Source organism: Sylvia atricapilla, chromosome 2 (genome assembly GCF_009819655.1).
Source record: "Sylvia atricapilla isolate bSylAtr1 chromosome 2, bSylAtr1.pri, whole genome shotgun sequence".
Lineage (NCBI taxonomy): Eukaryota > Metazoa > Chordata > Aves > Passeriformes > Sylviidae > Sylvia > Sylvia atricapilla.
In genome coordinates this window covers 25134803-25157894 of record NC_089141.1, presented here as the reverse complement: position 1 = coordinate 25157894, position 23092 = coordinate 25134803, and the positions used below count along the sequence as shown (strand labels likewise).

At 45.1% G+C, this 23092-nt stretch overlaps 1 protein-coding gene across 1 annotated transcript; it reads left to right on the top strand.

Annotated features, from left to right (window-relative positions):
* Positions 1-4796: 4796 nt before the first annotated feature.
* On the top strand, positions 4797-18662 carry TCAF2 (TRPM8 channel associated factor 2). The gene is made up of 7 exons (XM_066341041.1): positions 4797-5446; positions 7888-8858; positions 10492-10586; positions 11548-11761; positions 13405-13644; positions 15509-15846; positions 17373-18662. The coding sequence occupies exons 1-7, from the start codon at positions 4830-4832 to the stop codon at positions 17616-17618; spliced, it is 2721 nt and encodes a 906-aa protein (XP_066197138.1). The 5' UTR covers positions 4797-4829; the 3' UTR covers positions 17619-18662.
* Positions 18663-23092: the final 4430 nt, after the last annotated feature.

Below are 23092 nucleotides of genomic sequence, written 5' to 3'. Positions count from 1 at the left end.
GTGGGATTTACAATTAGGCAAGGTCTCATTTTTTAAAAATTGTTCTCTACTAAGGTTATGATTTCTTCTGTGCTTCTGTACAGTGATTTCTATTATTTGGTGATTTCATTTATGTGATATATGCTGTCCTTTTTAGATCCCGGGTATATATTCTCAAAAGGCCTAAACAGCACCTGCTTGTGTAGATGTCTCTTCTGGTTCAGTGTATCTCTGTCTTTATCAATTATAGCTCATTAGCTAACTTTCAACTCATAGAAATTTAGTAAAATGAATTATAATTAAGATGTTATTTACCTTTCCAAATGCAAAATTGATTTTAAAATACCTTATCATGTTTCATCAGTTGCTTTCATTTTGTTCTTTCCTTGCCTCGAAAACAATTAAGATTACTGGACAAATGTATGTCTAGACATTCAGATTTACTATTTCTTTGTGTCTCATTCGTTTGTGAGAGTATCCTAACATGTGCATCATGTCATAACATCACCAGAAAGGATGGCCAATTCATGTTGTTTTCTCCTTAAACCACTGCAACATTTTACTAGGCTTGGAACTTCTAATGTTTTATAATCTGTTGCTGTGAAGTGCCACATGAAAATAATGCCAGTAACAGTAATTACACAGTAATGGTATTTGTGCAATTGATTCTGCTGCACTTTTAGTAAAAAAATCTGGGGTTTTTTGCTTTATCAATTTTCAGTCTGTTCCCTAACAACTCTTAGGACTGTCATTGTTAAAAATAAATAAATAAATACCTGCAGTGGCTTCCTTTGGTGATTACTATCTTGATCTAATTTTAGACCTCTCATTAATTTGCAACCTAATCTACTTTTCTTTGGGTTCTATTTCCCTTAGACATATTTAACTTGGGGTGGGTTTTTTTTTTTTCTTTTATTGTGTAACTTTAGAAAGGTTTTCTTAATATATATTTTTTTTTCTAATTTTGTGTTTCCCATGCAAGCTTTCTTGCTTGGCTTCCTATGACTTCTCCATCCCTTTTCTCCTGCTGTGTCAGAGGAAGGTCAGGTTGGATGTTAAGACCATTACAGTGTCTCACTACTGTTACCATAGAAAATTTCTTTCTTGTGGCCGCACCTACAAAATCCAAATCTACCCTCTTTCAGTTTAAAACCTTGTTGCTGATGAACAGACAATGAAAGTATTTTTGGCAAGAGTCCACCAATTCCTTACTGCTTACAGACTTTGCAGCATTCTTGATTCTTAGTTACTGTGCAGACAGCTAGACTGCAAATCTGAAAGAGGGAAAAGACTAGGAAACCCATAGGGCCACCTAATGAGGAGGAACAGCCAATTCCCTAGAAATGGTGTATCTCACTCACTTAGGCTGCCTCTGCTCTTAACAGGTGAGACATCTCAGTGCCTGTCTTGCCTCTTTTGTCCTATACTTCACAGATACTGCACAATCCCATAGTTTTTACTCATGGAGGCCCTCCCATGTTTTGTAGGGACCTTAAAGACTCACCCAAAAATAACTGACCACTTAACACACAGAATTTATTCCCATATTCATCCTCAGAGCTCGCCCAAGGTGCTCTGTCTCAGAGATACTCTTCCTGAGTGGACCAAAGGGTATTCCTTCCTTTGAATCATATCCCTTTTGCCTATGTGTGATGGCTTTTGGACAGCAGATGATGGAATCTTAAATCTGCATTTAATGAAACCCAATTACCTGCCCATTACATTTTTTTGTCCCTTTTCCAGAGACAGAAGAAAGACTAGGATAGATTTAGTCGTCTGGCATGATTTCTAAATGTTTGCTCCAATACCTACTCTCACAGTATTCTTAGCTCTGCAGGGAGTAGGAACTCTCTGGAGGTGCGGTGGAAGGGGTAGGAGGAAAGACAAGGAATTCAGAATCTTTGTCTTGAGACGCTATCATAGAGAACTTTTACTTCCACGTTAAGAGGAGAGGCAGCTAGGAGCCAAGATCTTCCTTCTGTGTGGGTCCAGGTCTAGTGGTTGTTTCCTCCTAATTGAGGTGAGAGACTGCCAGCTCAGTCTTCTGCAACTTCCTTCAATTCTTCAATTCTTGTTAGACATGTATTTTCTCTGTTCCTGTTGAGTTTTCTCCCTTCTCTGCCTAGAAAAAGGAGATCATCTGTAGTGGTGTGTGCTCAGGGTCTCATGTGTGCACTTCTCTCCACTCTGAAATGCTTAAAACATTTGAAATGGAAAAATTGTGGAATTGGGAATTCTGTTACATGGCCACAATTGCTTTCAGTCAAGAGAGTTAAAATCTTTTTCCGAAGAGCCTCACCTTGTTCTGGATTAATGCCAGGGATCAGGAGTGTTCCTAGGCTGATAGTGTAGGATGTTAGCTTTCAGATCCTGTGATAAGAAAAAAGGTGGAGACTAAGAAATTTGATGATATTACATCAAACCTAGTCCTATGGTTTGTTCCAATGTAGAATTACTGAGGGACTATCCCAAGCACAAATACAGGCTGGGTGGAGAATTAACTGAGAGCAGCCCTGCCAAGGACTTGAGGGTGGTTGGTTTGACCAGAAGTTTGACATGACCTGGCCACGTACATTCACAGCCTAGAAAACCAACCGTGCCCTGGGCTGCATCCAAAGCAGCATGAACAGCAGGGCAAGGGAGGGGATTGTGCCCCTCTGCACTTGTGACACCCTACCTGGAGTGATACATCCAGCTCTGGTGTTCCTAGGACACCACAGGAAAACACGGACCTCTTGGAACAAATCCAGAGGAGGCCACCAAGATGATCAGAGGGCTGGACCACCTCTCCATGGAGACAGGCTGGGAGAGCTGGGGTTGTTCAGCCTGGGGAAGGCTCCAGGGACACCTTAGAGCCCCTTCCAGTACCTAAAGGAGGCTACAAGAGAGCTGCAGAGGGACTTTTTGTGAGGGCATGTAGTGACATAACAAGGGGGAAAGGCTTGAAAGAGGGCAGGTTTAGATTAGATGTTAGGAAGAAATTCTCTACTAAGGATGGTAAGACACTGTCACAGGTTGCCCAGAGAAGCTGTGGATGCCTCATCCCTGGAAGAGTTTAAGGCCAGGTTGAATGGGGCCTTGAGCATCCTGGTCTAGTGGAAGGTGTCCCTGCCCATGGAAAAAGGTTTGAAGCTATATGTTCATTAAAGTCCCTTCCAACGCAAACCATTCAGTAGTTCTCTGGTTCTGTCATTTAATATGAGATGCTGAAACAATCTACCTGCTTTTCCTCTCCCCTGCACCATGGTTGGTGTGTCAGTATAGGTACATTACTATCAAATCCACAGAAACCACCAAAACTATCTTCAGTATTTTCCAAGGCTGTGTTACTGCTTTGCTGCATGATTCACAGTAAAACCCCCTAAAACACTTTGACCTCGTATTTGCCTGTACTTGTAGGGCTTCTTCAAACCCAGGGACACAAAGCTGGGATTCAGACTAAGCCAGAAATCAAGCACTAGGTTACTGGGCAGTGTAGTTTTTATCCTATGTTAATCAGCAGCTTTGACTCATGAATCACATGCAAAACAATACTGAAGTCCCATGATAATTTTGGTGAAAAGCAGAGCTTCCAGGCATGACCAGAGAGGTTAAGCAATGCTGTCATTCTAGATCAGGTTGCTGTTTCTAAGCACCCTGGGGCTTGTGACAAATCCAGATCAAGGATGCAGCTTCTCCATGACTTGCCATTTTCCTGTGTTTGGATAACAAGATCGTGCTTTCAGGGTAGCCAGTTACAAAGTGTGTGTGAAGCCTCGTGTTGGCATGGGATGCTGCCAGGGAAAGATCCACACCCCTTCAGAGCAGCTCCTTCCCTTGCCGTAGGTGTCGTGCTCAAAGTTATTCTTCTGAATCCTGAATGACACAAACTGGGTGGGACTGGGTCATACTCTCATACCTCAAAGCCTTCCTGTTTGCACAGCCACAGCTGCTCCAGCTCAGCAGAAGACAGCTTTGAGGAAAAGCTGAGCCAAACTTTCACGCCGAAGGAGCCTTAAACAGAGCACGTGTCACTCACAGACCCCAAAGGGCTTTGCAGTCGAGGTCAGTACACTCTCCTTACTTTGCAGGTGGAAAAACAGACAAAACAAAGCTATGGGAAAGGGAAATTATTTTATTGAGATTGTAAAAGAGTTTGGATCAGGGTGTGAATCTCCTGTGCCCAGACATGCTCTCCTGGGTACTGTGTGCTTTAAACTCACAGTTATTGCAGGGAAGCTGGTCATCTCCATCATTTTTGCTCACTCTCCTCCCCCTCACTGCACCTCCTAATACTAAGCATGGGTTTATATTGCCTAAATGGAGGTAGAAAAGTACAACTTCGGAATACCATGTTGCAGCAACAGTGTGTAGCTCTGTATGTATCCAATGAAGAGCTAAAATGTGAACTGCAAGTTTGTGCATTGTGTTGATACAGTGTTTTCATTTTCTGGCTGTTACTGTGTAAACCACCTCTACCATACAAGTTCCTAGTAGACTTCCTGGAGCCTCTGGCACTCTGCTTTTTCAAATAAATTGTTAATGGGAAAGTGAATACCTTTATTTCCCTGTTTTCTGCCACAGTGCATAGCAGAATTTGCTGAAACAGTCACTTTGTCTCCATAATCATGGAGATTTAAATGTGTAAATAGTGTGATAACAAAGCTAAACAAGCAAACAAACAAAACAAACAAACCAAATTCTCCAAAAAGTTGTATCCACAAATCTGACTCCTGTTTGTATGGAGCTCCTACCAGACAACCAAAAAAAACCCTTAATTGCTCTATGGGGTTGTTACAGCTGTTCCTTATTGCTGAAGTTTACTGTAATGGGTGTTGTTCTTCTCTCCACCAGACAGGAGTGCCCTGGAAATGAAGCCCTGTGCCACCTACGAGCTGTTAGTGGATGGTGTCGGGCCATGGGACTTCACTGGAGGTTTTGTTCCCTGTGAGCTGCTCCTCGTTGGAGAGGACGCCTACCCTGTGCTCCTGAGCTCTAAGAAGCAGGTCCTGATTGCTGTTTCACAGTATGGGAAGGGCCGGATGGTGGTTGTTTCCCATGAAGGAATCCTGAAGAGCCCCAAGTTCTCCCAGTTCCTCAGAAATGCTGTGGAGTGGCTCAAGCCTTGCCCCGAGGCCCTGGTTGGGGTTCATCCTCGGTTGGATTGCCTGTGCCAGGTGCTGCTCGGGGCTGGCACCCGAGTGCAGGTGGGGGCAGATCCCAGCCCATCCATGGGGGTGTTCTGTATGGATGCCTATGACAGCTCCCAGGCCAAAGCCATCGTGGACTTTGTCAAAGGGGGTGGAGGGCTGCTTGTGGGAGGCCAAGCCTGGCATTGGGCGAGTAAGCACAGCAAGGAGAAGGTGCTGTTCGAATTCCCTGGGAACCAGGTGACCAGCGTGGCTGGCGTGTACTTCACGGGGAACGCCGTGGAAAAAGGCATCTTCAAAGTTGCCAAGAAGATTCCCAAGATCCCATTAGTTGTCCCGTGAGTATCTGAATTGCCCTCTCTTTAAACCACCCATCAGGTTATGTGGGTGAGTTGGTTGTAGAAGATTTGGGAGGTGAGAGGTGAGAGTGACGGTGAATGCTGGTTCTTTAATAACCAGGATGGAATCGTTGCCTTCCAATTTAAAGGGGACCTTCCTATTCTTTGCAATTGGAAAGAATGCTGGTTTTGATGGCTTCCACGGCAGCAGGACCAGGCCCAGGGAATCCATTCCAAGAGAAGGAAATGAGAGGAGCCATCTTTTAGAGCAGCCTGCCTGATAAAGCGTACCTGAGTGAAATGCAGCAAAACAAGGCCAGGAGGCGGTACTCCTCTCCCTCTCCCCACACATCTCTACATTCAGGGCAACTTTCCCACGGCTGTAAACCAGGTTGGAGATGAAGCAGCAGGTCAGCTCTCTGGGCCAGGCCCTGGCTGACAGCTGCTAAACCTGTTTATCCTGTCCCTTGCAAGAATTTGCTTCTGCAGGTAAGCCCATGGAGCTGGCAAGAGCTGAGCCTGGGTGCCTCCTCCCTTCTCAGCTTCTGACACAGGCTGTGGGCAAGAAATTTCAGTGCTCCTAGTTTGTTTGGGATTCCAGCCTGGCTCTTTGGGCTCTGGATTATCAGGTATAAAACTCAGGGCTGTTATGGCTCATATTGTACAATTGACCAGGCATTGGAGTTCTGGATGTTTGCCCTGCTGTCTTCCTCCCCTTGCCAGTGGCCATGCCAGGCTCTTCCTGCTGCCATTTTCTGCTAAGTTACATAAGGCACAGCAGGTTCTCTGAGGAGCATTAGTGCTGCTGCACTTCTTCTGTGTGGCAGCTTCATTTCACTGTAGTGACAGCCACAGCAATTACAGTAAAACTCCCTGCAAGCCTTTCCCTCACATCCTTTTCCTTGTGGATATAGAATGTGAAATTTCTAATATTTTCAAACAATTAATGGAATTTGATAATTTTTGGTGTTTTCAGGTAAAGGTAGCAGAGAGCTCTGCTATTTAATTCAGTGAAATGCTTAGGGCAAGATAAAAAATCAGGTTGCTTAATTAAAATTTGCTGGTTGCTTCACCTGCACTGCACAGGCATGTTCCCACTGCTTCATGCACATGGCATGGAAGAGGGAGGTGGGGTGGGGAATTCAGAAGAAAAAATTACATCACAATTAACAAGACTTCAAATGGTAACTAAGGGTGAATTACTCCTTGTTTAGGTTATATTTTTTTTGTGTGGGGATTTTGTTTGAATCCAGAGCCACAGAGGAATTTACATCTCCAATTTCTGTGTAGCACAATAGCTCTGTATATCTGGGCCTTCCTGCCGGATTTGTGTGCAAAGAATCAGGCTTCAGTCTGAGGCAGGGGTTGTGCCATATGCCTGGGCACATGCTCTGTTTGACAAAGGGTCTCAGTAAAGTAATAACCAAAGAAGAGCTGCAGATTTAATTCTTGTCTTACAGGCATGGAGAAGGGCAGCATCATTTATTCTCACTGAGTTGGCAGCAGTGGCCACATAACAACAGATCCTTCACAGGTGTTGGGGAAAACTTGTTTGACAGAACCAGGGGAAAGTGTACACAAAGCAAACAAGAGTAATTCAGCATGTCTTTCTCCACAGTGACATATAGGAGTTATATGGAAATAGCAGAGATAAGAGAGCCTTGCACAGCCTATTCTCTTTTTATTGTGGGGACCAACGATGTGAGGTAATGTGAGGTGTATGTGTTAAGGCTCTAATTCAACTTCCAGTCACTTACTATTTGTCTAGCTGTGTGTCTGCCTGTCCATGTAGCCCATCCGTTCTAGCACCCCTTTTTTCAGTTCTCAACAGTGGCAGAGCTTGGGAAAAGGCACAGGAATTTTTCAGGCTCACCTAGTTCATAAAGGCTAGGGTGGGGCAAATAGAGAAATTACCAATTCCCACATTATACGCAGTTTGAATCTGCAGTTTAAAAAAATATGAAGGGTCTGATTTTTGAGTTTCTGTGAAGTGTTTAGATTTTCAGGTGGCTCTTCAAAGAAAGAGGTCTAGAAGCTTCCTTTTGACCTATTCATTCCATTTTCTAAATGAGGTCTGAGATTCTTACAGATTCGCTTGGCTGTAACAACTGAGGCTTTAAAAGGAGAAAAATGAGTCATTGATGGATTTGGGCTTTTTTTAACTGAAAGAACTGACAGCATGATGTCCTGGGATGAAGGAGAAAGAAGAGGCAAGGATGGCCACTGAGAATAGGTCAGTTGGTTAGAACATGGTGCTACTAATAGTGTCAAGGAGGTGGGTATGGCTTACTCACTTAAAGAGTTGGACTCGGTGATCCTTCCAACTCAGAATATTCTGTGAAATCAAGAGAAGAACTTAAATTTCAGCTATGACACCAGTCATTTTGTACCTGGGATTCTGGGCTGCGGGCTAACCTGGACCTCTCTTGGTTCTGCTGCAGGCACCAGGCCAACCTGAGCCTTGATGCCGAGTTTCTCCTGCGCGGTGTGTCGGAGCTGGATCTGGTGACGGGGGGCACACCCTCCACCTTGCTGCTGCACGGAGCCCTCTCCTTCCCGCTGTGCCTGGACAGCTCCCAGCGCTGCCTCTTGGCTGCCGCACGCTACGGCCGCGGCCGCGTGCTGGTGGCCACCCATGAGAGCCAACTCTTCTCCCCAAAGCTGGCCAGATTCCTGCTCAATGCTGTCTCCTGGCTGGATGCCGGGAGGAAGGGGCTGGTTGGGGTGGATCCCAAACTGGAGAAGCTGTGTAGCCTCCTGTCTCAGGCACAGGTGAAGTCGCAAGTGTCACAGCTGGCGGGTGACATCAGCGTGTACTGCTGCACGTCTTATGGCGACAGAGAAGCCGAGAGGATCCACACTTTTGTGGCCGAGGGAGGTGGCCTGCTTGTGGGGGGCCAGGCCTGGTACTGGGCTTCCCAGAACTGTGGCAAAGCTGCTGTGGCAGAATATCCTGGCAACAGGATCCTGAACCGCTTTGGGCTGAGCATCCTGGGGCAGGTTGGCAAGGCAGCCAAGTACCCGCCCGTGGGGCCAGGGGAGCACTACCATTTCCGCAGGGCGCTCCTGCTCTTCAGCACGCAGCTGCAGGGGCATCAGGAGCTCACAGAGCCCCTGAAGGGCTGGCTGCACCCTCTGAAACAGGACTGCGCTGCCTTCCTGCACATCCCAGCCCACGACTGCCCGGCGTACGCCTCGCTCCACCGCATCCTGACCAAAGTGCTCAAGAGGACTGGGATCCCGCAGGTCAGCGGGCACTGCCCGGTCAAGAGCAACTCCAAAGAGGCCGTGCTGCTCTGCATGGCCACCGAGCTGTCCCTCAGCATGACAGACAGCACTGCCCTGCTGCAGAAATCTCCTGCTGGGGTCTGTGCCCCCCGTGTCACTGTGGAAATCGATGGCACAAACCCAGGTGAGGAGTTATCTCTCTTCCTCTCAAGGCATCCTGTGGCTGGGATCAGTGGGATGCCTGCCCTCAGTGTGGCTGTGTCTGTGTGCGCCTGAACATGGGCACAGATGAGCAATTTCACCATGGGCTTGAGAGGAGACTGTGCAGTGCAGTGGCAGACAGGCTCCTTTTGTGGCCAGCCCTGGTCTCAGCACCTGAAACACACCATGGAATTCCTGCTTCCTCCCTGTTGGTGGACAGGCACTGGCAGGAGAACTCCTCCCACGTGGTACCACAGGGCATTTGCATGACATAATGGTTTGGGCAAGAAAGCTTCTCTGAGAAGCTGGATTCTACACGGCAGGTTGCTGTTCCATATTTGTGCTGATATAGCCACCTATGGAGTCATCCTGCAAAGAGGTGGGAGTTAGAAATTAAAGGCTTGTTTGTGATCTAGGTAATTTCAGCCTGAGTTATAGCACAGTCCCACAGCTTGGTGTATCAGCACAATGGAGGGAAGATCTGGTTTTGGGGGTGAAAACAAGAGGCTGGAACTTTTCACTGGTTTTAACATTAATGAGTCCAGACAAAAGCAGAAAATACTCAGAATTTGTGTCATTTCACATAAAGAAAAAAGAAAAATTATAGCAAACCCTGAGCACCATTTCAAAACTGCCTTTTGGTGCAAATTCAGCAAAACTGAGATGAACTGGTAACACACAGTGATATATTCTAATTTGCATTTTTCCTTCGATTAGGTTTTGCTTGACAAAATTGTTTCTTCTTTCTTGGATGACAGGAAAGGTTGTAAGTTGGGTGCTTAATGACAATTCAGGTCTTTTTAGGACTTGTGGTGTTTGGATTGAAATATGCCTAGGTAAACTTTTATGTCAGAAGTAGGGAGTAGAATCTGCCTGATCAGTACAGTAAAGATAGATCAGTTTTGCACTGTAAATTCTGTAAATTGCAAGTGTTTAGAGAGATTTCTGCTGTTTAGAGAGATTTATTGCTTTTCCATGGGCAGACAGACTGTCTAGAAACATGCTGAACTGTAGTGGTGTACCCTTCTTGTAGAAGTGTACTCTTCTTACAGGTACACCTAGCACAGAATGGTCTTTTGAGGCTTTCTCATCACTTCAGTCAGCTAGAAAATACAATTTTGTGGGCTCCAGTTTGTGCTGGACCAGTCACTAAGGAAAAATGTGATGTCACTGTCCATCTGTTATTCAGGGAATGTTTTATGAGCATTACAACTTCAGTCTTGTAATCCCACCGTAGCTGGCACCTCTTATGAGGTCTTTAGGATAAGAAAGCTGGAGTGTGGGAGGTGTTGGGGTTTTGGTGGCTTCTTTTTTTTTTTTTTTTTTTTTTTTTTTTTTTTTCCTTCTCATTCTTAGAAGGTACTAGTAAGCACATTTAAGCTTGGCATTTCCAGAAGTGTAAATCTGGATGGGCTGGTTTGCTAATGATGTGATGATTTTGTTCATCTCTTTGAAACTGTATTTCTCACAAGTTGGGTCAATGTGAGATGGTTCTGTGAGTGTAGAGCAAGGGATGGAACTTTTTTCTCCTGTTGCAACTTGAAATCTTCAGGATCTGTAATGGTCCGGACAAAGAAGTGTTTGACTGTTCAGGACTGTGTTCTCTTATGTTTTAGGAAAGACAGCCTGGAGGAGCACAGGACTCTACCTCCCCGAAGGGCACACAGCAGTAATAACGTGCCCTTGCCTGGTGGTCGGTGCTGGTCTGAAGGTAAACTCTCTCTGCGTGGCGCTGGTTTACACCGGTGTATTTGTCGGGTGAGCGCTCAAAAATAGCACGGGGAAGGGTTTTCTCCTGATGGCTTTTCCCACCTTTCCCGCTCTTTCCTACTGCTGCCACCCTGTGGCACTTTAAATGCTTTGTCACTATTTCTTCACCTTGCGTCCTCACGCTTTACTTTTGCATTCTGTGTGCTGGTAGGATAATTAAGTGTGGCTGCTGCTTGAGGGCTGTTGGGTTTCATTCTGTTAGGTGCAAAAAAAAAAACAAAAAATCCTGATCAAGGTGATTTTCAGGTCCAAGATAAGCACTTGGGCCCTTCTATGACCCAGACTTGATTCTATCTCTCCAGATCTCCCGTAAATTCCTTTGACAGTGCTATCACTGCAAAATACAAATACACTGTCTATGCAAAATACAAATACAAGAAGCAAATGCTTACCTGCTTGGATATTTTTTACAGTAACCTCCCTGCAGCTGAAATGCAAAGTTAACTCAGGTGCTTCTGTCTGATCCTGCAGCCACATAGTGTCTGTTTTATTGTAAGAACTCTAAGGAAGAGGCACAATAAAAGAAACCAGTCATGACGACATCTCTCCAAATCATGTTATAGCAAGTGACTCTGATGCTGGGGAAGGGTGGAGGATCATCAATGCAAGTGCAGTGCAGTGGAGGAAGTCACTGTAGTACTTAGACCTGCTGGTGAAGGATGCAGTTGAGCCAAGAATACTGGGAGCAGAGCTGTAAGACTGAGATGGGGACAGCATGAACTTTACCTTTGTTTTTTACTGTATTTACTGCCTCTGGTCACCAGAGGCTGAACTAGGCTGGAGTCAGAAGGCTGCTCTGTGGGGACAGTGCTGCAGTGGAGAGCTCAGTGGGTGCCGAGGTCAGTCTGCCAGGTCACATTGGCACACCTTTGACCAGCTATTCCTACACTTGTGCTTGCCAGGTGCAGGTTGGGTGTCACACGGATGACCTCTCTCAAGCCAAGGAGCTGAAACGGGCACCAGTGGTGATACGAACTTGTGATGTTGCCTGCCAGGAACAATCCATTTCCTGCCTCTGGGGTGGCCTCATTTACATCATAGTGCCTGCAAAGAGTGTCCTGGGGAACGTGTCCATCACTGTGGAAGGGGCAGTCAGAGCTCCTTTCTTCAAGCTTGGTAGGTTTGTTTACCTTGCTGCTTTTTGCCTGAGGGCTGCTCACAGATGGAGTTGTCCCAGCGACTGAAAGGAAAGATGGTCCTGTGCTTAGGAAGGTCTTAGAAATGCTTGGATTTAGAAATACCCAGATTTTTTTTCCTTACTATATTGTCCTCTGGGATTCCCATTTTTCTACTAATTTTTAAAAAGGGTGGAAGGGAGGTCCCCAGGAATCACCATCCTGTCAGCCTCAGCTCTGTGTCTCGGAAGATCACGGAACAAGCTCTCCTAGATGCTGTGCTAAGGCACAGAGAGGACAGGGAGGTGAGATTTGGAACAGCCAGCACAGCCTCACCAAGGGTAAGTCCAAGAAAAATGGGGACAAACCCTTTAGCAGGACCTGTTGCAGTAGGACAAGGGGCAATGGTTTCAAATTAAAAGAGGATTCACTCAGACTATGTATAAGGCAGAAGTTGTTTACAATGAGGATGGTAGAACACTGAAACAACTTGTCCAGAGGTGATGGCTGCTTCATTCCTGGAAACATTCAAGGTGAAATTGGGCAAGGCTCTGAGCAATTAGATCTCGTTGAAGATGTCCCCCCTACTCATAGCAAGAGGGTTGAAACAGATGACCTTTAAGATCCCTTCCATCCAAACTATTCTACAATTCTATGAATCTCTGCATCTGGATAAGTCAGTCACTCTGAGCCGGCTACGTGACTGAGAGCAGGTGAAAGAGCTTCCACAAAATGTGCAGGGTTTGTCCACACCAACATTTCTTGGAGGCTGGAGTTGTTATTTCTGATGTAAACCGTTGTGCTGGGGAGAAGGGGGACTGATCTCTGCCAAGGCAAAGCATGCTTTGTTTTCTGCCTGCTTTACTGCGCCCTCATATGGCCATCTCTAGATCCTACAAGACATCACTGCTAAATTTCAGTGTTTCTAACCTCTCCTCCCCTCTCCTCTCCTCTCCTCTCCTCTCCTCTCCTCTCCTCTCCTCTCCTCTCCTCTCCTCTCCTCTCCTCTCCTCTCCTCTCCTCTCCTCTCCTCTCCTCTCCTCTCCTCTCCTCTCCTCTCCTCTCCTCTCCTCTCCTCTCCTCTCCTCTCCTCTCCTCTCCCTCCTCTCCTCTCCTCTCCTCTCCTCTCCTCTCCTCTCCTCTCCTCTCCTCTCCTCTCCTCTCCTCTCCTCTCCTCTCCTCTCCTCTCCTCTCCTCTCCTCTCCTCTCCTCTCCTCTCCTCTCCTCTCCTCTCCTCTCCTCTCCTCTCCTCTCCTCTCCTCTCCTCTCCTCTCTTCTCTTCTCCCCTTTCTCCTTCCTCTCTGTCAAACTGAACAGGACCAGCATGCTATGTGAAACAGCAACTCTGCTAGGCAAAAAGAAATGAGACACACTTGTTCTCTGATATGAAACAGGGATCTGTTCTTGCTATGCTACTGTGTTATATGTCACTCCTTTTCTGTTTCTTACCTATTAAAGAGCCTGAGGAGGCTTCCCAAGAACAGATTGAGGACTGGCTATTTAACAGCCACCACCTGCAGTCATACAACTACCACATACTGTTTTCCAAGAAATTTTCCTGACCTGGTCTCTGAGCTTGACCTCTGTGAGCACGGCCAACAGTCCGAATTGTGCTTTAACTGATCTCCTGTGCTGCTGCTGTAGGGGAGACCTGTGAAAGGCAGTGGGAGGCCAGTATCCGGCACTACCCTGCTCCCTGGGCAGAGCTGGCTGTGGAGAATCTCATCTTGACGGTGCCTTCGGACAGCATCCGCCACATGGAGGACCCTCGGCCGCTGCTGGCCCTGTGGGACAAGATCATGGTGGCCATCAGCAAGCTGGCAGCCGTACCAGCAAAATTCCCAAGGCCAGAGAGGATTGTGACAGATGTCCAGATCTCATGCGGTAGGTGCATTGCCATATGGCTTCTCCGGGGCTAAGAGGCAAGTGGCCTCTAGCAGCAGTGTCTGTTCCTTCAAGGTTATTTTGCTAAAACCAGACTGGGAACATATGTGAGGTGTTCAATGACTGTGGCCCTTGCATAACTGTGAGCTACTCCATCAGTGTGGAAATGTGGTCGGGCAGGGCTTGAAAAACATACTGGTCTTTCCAGATGCCTCCTTGCTCTCAAAACTGGTGGTGTCTCCTCAGCTGCTCTCCTGTTGGGGTGTGTTAAGATGCAGAGCTGCTGACTGCAGTGGCTTTAGCTCACATGTAGTTATTCATTCTCCCTCCTGAATGCACTGCAGAGCCAGTACAGCTGGGAAGCAGTGACCTGATTTCTATTTTTTCTCTGGCTCAGCCCACAGGACTGTTCTCATGTGTTCAATGACAACTTTTAAATCTCTGTGTGCCTATTCTTGGAGGTGGGCTCCACAAAGGTTATTGTGGGCAAAGCTTAGCCCAAAAAGATGTGATGATGAGATGATGGCAGTGAGATGAAGGCAGTGTGGAAGCAGTTCCAGTATTCCTGTCAAAGCCTGGGAGTGTGTATTTTTGCAGCTGATGTTCCCCCACTCCAGCTTTTCCAGTTGTGAACTGAGTGCCTTTGATCAAGAATCAATTTATTTCATAAACATGGAACTTTGCAATAAACATTTTGGTCAGTTGTTTTTCAAAATAAACTGGTTAAATTCATGATCCCACAATGAGACAAGGTCTTGGCATGAACCCTGATGCCCTAAACTTTTGCTAAGCTACAATGGAAAGAATTTGTGGTGCATCTTGGGAGTGTTAGGTTCTGCTATGCTGAGAAAATGTCAGTTAAAAATATCATAGTCTACAGACATAAAATATCTTTTGGCTTGGGTGGACTAAATGGTTTACTCACACTTCTGGATCTGAATTTTTTGGGTGCTACTGATTACTAATTGCATATATCCCTCTTATTAAAAAAGAGGAAGTTCAATATCTTCACTAATTCCTGAAGAAACTGGTTCCAAGCCATTCATATTCATGTTCACCAGTTCTTGCAGGAAGGAGATTGCCATTCCTGTTCATCCACCAGGCTCCCTCTGTGTAAAGGGCTGCTTATCCCCTGCTACAGCAGGTGTTTGAATTTGGGAGCATTGCTCTTGCATGAAGCTTTGGGAATCTTCAAGGAGGACCTTCAATTAGGGATGAAGACACGAAGGAGACATAAGTAAAATCCCTTGCAGTGCACGTTTCTTGCCTAGCAGCCCATTGGGAAGCTGTTTGTGGAATAGCCATCATGCAAGGTTAAGAACAGGCTTAAGTATGACAGGCTTTGTAGCCCTTAAGCATGACAAACTGTGTTTTCCATGTGTCTCATCCACACCAGTGACCCCTGCAGTACAGGCCTGCAGTATCCACACTCTGCACAGGAGCACTCAAGGAGTGCCATGGTGCTGAATCACATTATTGCATGGTTGGTGTCAGCCTGTGCTCAGCCTGTGGGAGTTCAGGTGTTTTCTGGGCAATGGTGAGGCTTTTCAACTCATCCTAAAACCTCAGTCTCAGTCCAACCACGAGTGTATATTTATATATAAAAAGGGAGAGCAGGCAAAACTGCACTTAACTGATGGGTCAGTCCTACCTTTATTGTTTGACTGTTGTAAGGGTGACTGTCTGTTAGGGTGAAACTTGATGTATTTCCTTACATCACACTGGGAAAAAAATCGGTTGTTCATTGTTGTTTTTGAGATGCAGGGAAGGCACCAGAGAAATGAAAAAAATACAGTAATCATTTACATCTAAGAAGCACTGAGGTGAGCACTTAATGACATGTTGTTACCTGTCTCTCTGGCAGGCTGGATGCATTCTGGCTACCCCATCATGGGCCACGTGGATTCAGTGAAGGAGATGGTAAACGTGGAGCACATGCAAACTACTGGTCTTTGGGGTCCCATCCATGAGCTGGGACACAATCAACAGCAGCAGGCATGGGAGTTTCCCCCTCACACCACAGAGGCCACGTGCAACCTCTGGTCTGTCTATGTTCATGAGGAGGTGCTGGGCATTCCCAGGCATCAGGCCCATCAGGCACTCAAACCACAGTGCCGGCAGGAAAGGATAAAAAACTATCTGAAGAAAGGTGCTCAGCTAAAGGACTGGAATGTGTGGACTGCTCTGGAGACATACCTGCAGGTAACAGGGGAAATGTGTGTGTGTTCTTAGTGCAGTCACTGAAGCCTGTGTCAGAGGGATGTCTGCAGCCTGGTGACTGTAGCTGTGAAGCCTTGTAAGTGTTCCATTACTGTCAGGGTTTATCCTGGGCCCAGAAAGCACTTAGAGGTAAACAGGCAGAATGCCTAAAGTTGATGTCTCCTGAAAACCTTCCTTTGCCAGACTTGGGCTTAGCCACTCAGGGAGATAGCTCAGTGCAATGTTTCCCCCTGGAAGAGAAACAACAACTGCTGCTTGTTATACATCATGGGAAAAGGAGGCTCAAACTTGGGCATAGCTCTTTAATCCACAGCAGATTTCCTGTGGGACAGTGGGCTAGTTGTCAAAAAAACCCCTGGCACTGTAAAGAGTCCAGAAGAGCCAGGATTTGAACAGTCTCCTGGTGAGTTACATGGCCTTTTAAAATGTACAGAGAGGAGGGTGTTCATATCATCCAGTGTGCTGAGTGGAGCCAGTGTAGTCCATCAAGAGGCAAGAGGATGGGCTCAGCCTTTCCTCTTGCACTCAGAACTGGAGCCCTCACTGTGGTTGAGACTCTGAAACATGAACCTTGTCGTAGATCAAAGTGCATTCTCACGGGAAGCATGAAAGAGAGATTTCCCCCTTCCCTTAATCCTCCTAGAAACTGTTAGCCTAATGGATAGAGCACTCAACCTGATTTTAACTGGGGACTGCAAAGCAGATGTCCATTATGATGGCTTAAACTACTGAGTGTTGTGAGGTCAGTATCCCTCAGCTCCCTTGTCTGAGAGCTCTAACACTTTATATGAGGAAAAGAATATTTACTAGAAGAGTATTGGTCCTGACTTTTCCACATCCCAGAGAAGCATCTGAATCGTCAAGCTGAAGAGTCATTCTCTGAGGTTTTTTGATGCAATGAATAACAAAATATTTATACAGAGAGGAACAGCTTTAAGAGGAGAAATTTTCCCGCGATACCTTACCAGTTTGGCCACTACCAGACTGTCTCACCCACGCTTGTAGGCTGGGATGTCTCATCTCCTGTCTGGCTACTAACAAGACTGCTGGAATAAATTGTGGCGTGAAAGAACAGTTCGAATTCTGCAGCAGCTTTTCTGTATGAACTCCTTTGGTTCTTATTCTTAGGCAAAGCATGCCCTGTTCATAATCTCTCCTTCTGTTCTCCTGTGCTCTTTCTTTCTAGCTATTCTGTCAGTGTCCTCTCTGATACTGTTTTCACTGTCTCCAAAGCAGCAGCTTATTATATAAGTTGCTGACACTTCTGGCTTTCAATGTATCTTTGATCTCTGTTTGTTTTGGGATAAGTGTAATGGGGAGATATTTTTCTGTACTTTAGTGCTGTTAGTTATGCTCTGAAGCCTGAAAGTTGGATGCTTTCATCTAAATTTACATTCATTCTAAAAGAAACTGCGGAGACCTGTGGAATTTTCTATTGTGTGTAACACAGGAACAATGCCAGTGAAATGATAGCTTAATTGTTTTCACACTGTATTCTTTTTCATCAGTTACAGGAAGGGTTTGGTTGGGACCCCTTCATCCACCTCTTCTCTGACTACCAGAAAATGTCCAGGATCCCAAAAGACAATGCTTCTAAGATGAACTTGTGGGCACAGAAGTTTTCTCAGCAGGTGAATAAGAATTTGGCTCCATTCTTTACAGCCTGGGGATGGCCTATCAAGAAAGACCTCACTGTGGAACTTTCCTCTCTACCCAGCTGGGAACAGGATCCAATGAAACCCTATAGACCATAAAGGAAAATTACCTATATTTTAGTTTTCGTACTAGCTATGGCCTATCTTTTCCTCTTTGTGTGCTACATGATAGCTCACTATGTGCTTGGATTTATGCTGGTTTCTTCAGTTTCTTGCTGCCAGTGGAGGCCAACCCCAGAAATTCAACAGGGATCAGCAGATCAGCAACCATCTAAGCTATCTTCTGAAAGGTTAAATAATCAATGAGCTCTGTTCCAGCTTTCACCAGGTTTCACCTCAGGAAGAATGTAATTCTGAGTTGAATTAGTTCCTACAGAACCTTTCTCTGATGAAATGGAAGTTTTCTGGATGGAGCAGTCCCTGGGCCAGTTTCAAAGACTTTACCATGGGAACAGAGATCTTTAAGCAAATAGTAGCCTCCACAATGTTGTATTCTTGCGTTATAATCTCAGTAACATGAGATTTTCCCAATTATTTTTGTTACCATAAAATCCCTAATTTTTAATTCCTCTAATTATGCAGAACTTCCACACCTGTTGTGAACGTGGCCTTACAATGCTTATATACAGGCTATATAATGCATAGTTATACTGAAATGCTGTAGATTTCTTCCTACATTCTGTTCTGTGTGTGACCCAACATTCACCTTTATATGAACAAGTCATTTATAAGTTGTAGCTGTCCCTCAGCCATAGCCTGACATCAAGATACATGCCAATGAAGATGAGAGAGTGGAAACAGAGAGGTGACTTGATGGTAGTCAGTAATGGTTTAACTCATGGACTCATCAAAGGTGAAAATACAGGCCCTGACCTGACAGCCTCAGGGAGCAGAGAGAAGGAAGACAACAGTTCATCAAGACAGAGCACCAGCCTTTTCAAGGTGCAACAGAAGTTTATGTTACTCCCAGCTTTTTCATAAATGCTCAGCTATTATGGGTTTTGGCAAACATGTTAATGCTTAGCCTAGGAGCTCACTAGTCCCAGCCTATTCCTCATGCATCAGTATACTGAATAAAAAAAATATCACTGTAGACTCACAGGTTTTGTATGTGGTCCTATTTTCATGCCTCCATGCCCAGTAAAAAAAGACCTAAATAGAAATGACCTAAATAGAAGTGACCTTGGTGGAAAAGTTGTTCAAAGCTGAAAAAACCCACCATGGAAGTCTCTAGTCTGTGGTGTGGCTGTCATATATATCATGGTGCCAAAGGGGAGCACATTAGGCCAAATATCAGTCGCAGTTAAAGAGGTTGTGCAACCTCCGTTCTTCAGGCTTGGTAAGTGGTCTCAAAACCTAATTGTAGCAGGGGAATAAAGAGGCTTTTCTGCATTTTATGACTTACCCATATTTTTCTGATTTTCTCAGGATTTTCTTTTTGTGGTCATGCATGTAGAAAATGTCAAAATATGTCCCAGGAAAGTCTTTGCATTTAGCTTCACATTTCTTAGCCAAGAAAGTATATTGATAAGGTCTTTAATTAGTAATTAGTCTCTTTCCTTGTTCTCAGTATGAGCATGTTTGAGAAACCTTTAAAGTGGCTTGATATTAAAAACTGAATATCATTAACTTGCAGCAGCAGCAGATATAGGGTCACCAAAGACGACTGGAGCCCTTGCCAACATACCAGGATCTCCCTGTGATTCAGTAAAACACAGTTACATCCAGATTAATTTATTGTTCCTGAGGCCATGCAAAGTGGTGTTTCTCCTCTTTCTTCATATTTAAAAGTTCTTTTTAAATTGGCTGCCTTATTTCACCTGAATGCTGGAGTAGAAGGAGCTGACATCTCTGCCTGGTGCTGGACCATCTGTACCAGCCCCCTGGGCTGAGCTGGCCACTTGACTGTCATCCTGACAGTACCAGCTGCTGATGTACACCACATGGGCAACCCAGAGAGTCTGCTTCCCAAGATGAATGTGATTGCCAGGCCAGCAGCCATCCCAGCAACTTTTCCAAGGCCAGAAAGGATGGTGGCAGATGACCAGATATCTCATGGCAAGTACAATAACTAGGATGTTTTGTCTGTATCTGTGATGAATATTTGTAAGGGAAATAAGCAAAGCAGTAACACTATCAGGAGACCACGCTGATCCTCAAATCAGCAGATCAATTCCACCATATCCAAGAAGACTGATAGAGACAGTAAGAATCTTCTGTGTCAAGAGCTTGTATGCAGAAGTAACATATTCTGCTGCTGAATTTGACACTAAAATAAAACCCGGTGAAGGGAGACTGGCCACCAAATGACACATGAACTGTGTCATGTTGATCTTGTTGCTGTGGGAGTGAATTTATGCTAATTGCAGCAGAAAGAAGGGAAGCACAAGTAGCTGGTTTAGGTAGGACAAAGGAGATTTTGAAACTTGAATTAAGGCATGCAACAGACACACAGGTGGCCAACTATGTAGTAAGACCCTGGTGTTAGCATGCATAGGATTGCTTCCATCAGTGGGGAAGTGAGGGCAGTGGTAGGGGGAAGAGTTGGTTGTAAGCAGCATTTTTCTGTCTGTCATTTAAGAAATCTGCTGTTGAAAGACAATTCGCTAGGCCAGTGGAACTGAAGTTTGTTATGGGTGATGAGGAGGCTCCTAAAGGCCAAGTCTCAACATTATTTTCAATTAATCTTTGTTCAAGTATTGCACTCTTCTCAGTAGGACTGGCAGGTTCTCTCAGCTCTACTTGACTGCAGCACTAGAGGTGCTTTCTACCACTTGATAAATCTGTCAGCTGCCCAGGCCACCACTCAATAATTCACATCTCTAGCAGCTTAACTCATGTGGTGTATCTGCTGTCACTCAAGTAGAACTGATTCAAGAGAGGCTGGCCCAAGTGTAAACACTGGCACAGGTTGCCCAGAGCCAGAGCTGGTTGATGCCCCATCCCTGGCAACATTCAAGATCAAGGTGCATGGGACTCTGAGCAACCTGATCTGATGAAGATGTTCCTGCTCAATGCAGGGGAGTTGGACTAGATGACACTGAAGGTCCCTTTCAACCCAAACCATTCCATGATTCCATGAAAAGTGGGTGGTATGTTTCCATACTGCATTTGCTCCTCCAAGCATGTCTTTATGTCAGAAGGATTTTATTAATCACTCATTACATCTGGCCTCGTATGGCTCTGAATTCAACAGTGAAGTTGTAATCTGTCAGTGGCTCTGCAACAACTGTGTTGAGATTACATATCAGTTGCTTCTGGATTCATTTACATGGCTCCTTCTTGTAAGATAACCAGCCCATTGCACAGACACTGCAGATCCTGTGCACAGATCCAGGCAGCACTGTCCACCAGAGGCCATGCTGGTGGAACCCAACATATAAAACTCCTCCTGCTTCTCTCAGCCCTGCTAAAACAATTGAGTGTAGCACCATTTCAAAGATCTGAATGGCTCTGCATCCCTCCTGCACTACTTTGGAGCTGTAAGGAACCAGTTCAGCCTGTTGAATTGTCCCTGAAGGAAAAAGAACAAAAGATATTGAAATCCTATGAAAAGCTACTGGAACATGACTTTTAAAGCTGGTTGTGATTGTCAGCAATACTGAGAAGCTCAGGGAAGATAAGGAGTACAGTAAGTTTGTTTGTCTTTTCTGAAAAAAGAGGCGTTTTACAAACAGCATGAAAAACAGCAAAATTGGAACCAAAGCAATGACAAATACAGTGAAGAAGTAATGGCGGTCAGCAGCAGCAAATTCTGCCCAAAGCTGAAGTGAAGTGTGGAATAATCCTCAATAGTAAAGAGCTACTTTACCAAAAAACCTGACAAGAATCTGCCTTCCCAAAGAAACCAACAAAATAAAATAAATCGCAGTTCCCTATTTGCTTTGTGGTACAACAGACACTGTCAGGGCACAGTGGAGGAGGCAGCTCCATGAGGGTCAGTGGCCAGGAGCCAGCTGCAGTAACAGAGCCAGCAGGACAGCTGAGGACCAGCCACAACACCTGAGTGAGGCAAGCAGGGCACACCTGGCACAACATCCAGGGTCCAGATTGCTAGGCAAGTCTTCAGGGATGGGGAAGGTCTGAGGTCAAGCATGGAATCAGTCCTCAGGTCATTGTTGGGTCCAGTGATGGTGACCAAGTTCAGACATATTCCAGAGGTTGCCAGGCAAGCCCATTGTGATGAGGCACATCTGAAAGTGAGTGAGGAAGTCAGACCGTGGATCTGCAGGCAAATTAAGCTTGTAACACATTTACAAATTTATTATTTTAATCCAGGGAAGCTTCTTTCCTTTCCTCATTTCCTGCAACCACTCAATCTCTACTCCAGATCATCTCACTCTGTTGACTCTTAGTCTCCAGCACTGTAAGTGTGCCAGCTCACAGGATTCCACAAATCAACGTGAGTCAGTCCTGATCTGTCTCCGAGTAGCACACTTCAGCAGGAGAACCAGAGCTTCAGGGAAAATATTTTGAAGCAGTCCTCAGAAATATGTGCTTGTTTTGAATCATTCGTGATCTCAGCACAGTGCAAGGCCCATTGGTCTGTGGAATGCACCAGTCTGAGATGTCATAGTGAGCCACAACCTTTGGGCAGTACCAAAGATGACTTCTAATCACTGAAAATACTTATTTTCTTTTTCCTTTTTCTTTCTATTTTTCTTTTTTCCCTAATACTACATTCAATCCAGTCTTTCAGTGTTGTGGTGGTTCATTCAGCAGCAACCAGGGTTAATTGACAGTACAAATATCGACTGTGCAGAGTCTCTAGGCAGGGACCCTGAATTTTGTGCTGTGAGAGTCTTATGCATTGTAAGTATGAAGAGATATTTTATATGTGCATACTTGCAAGCATGGAGAGGTGGGTTGATATTTTTTATCAGTCTTGAACACTTGTAACAGTCTGGGAAAAAAAAAAGGTAGGAATCAAGCCTGTGGGCACAGCCCTGCCCTTCAAGATGAAGAGCACTTATATAAGTACTTGATTTTTTTGTTTTGTGTGAATGTTAGAAAGATGAGTTTGTTGAATAATCTGATGGTATTAAAGGGCTACTTTGGTTCTTCAGTAGGCATTTGGAATTTTTGGGGTAGCTACACTTTAAAAAAAAAAGAATGAAATGCCCTGTGAAAAGATCAGTAACTGAATTTAATACAAGATTTTGTTAAGAATGCAGGTAGAATAATTCTAAGCTTCCATAATGTGTTTTTTACTGTGTCACTTGTGATTCATAGGTGCAAGAGGCCTTTAGATAGGAAGCCTTCACTGAGATATTTTCTGAACATGAAACTATGACTGAGCTCCCAGATTAAGATGACTCAAAAATGAATCTGAAGTCAGAAACCTTTTCATATCTGGTCAGGAGGAATTTGACTCCTTTCTTTAAGGCCTGGGGATATCCAGTCTGGGTGACCCCTCCCCAGCAGCTGGCTATTTCTTTCCCCATCTGGTCAGATGATTCCATGAAGCAATATATTTCCTAAGCAGGTTTTGACTCATGAAAATGTGATTGTCTGTCATAAAGCCAGTGCTCTGCAGTAGTTTTAAATGGTGTCTGAATGGTGTGGTGTTCTAA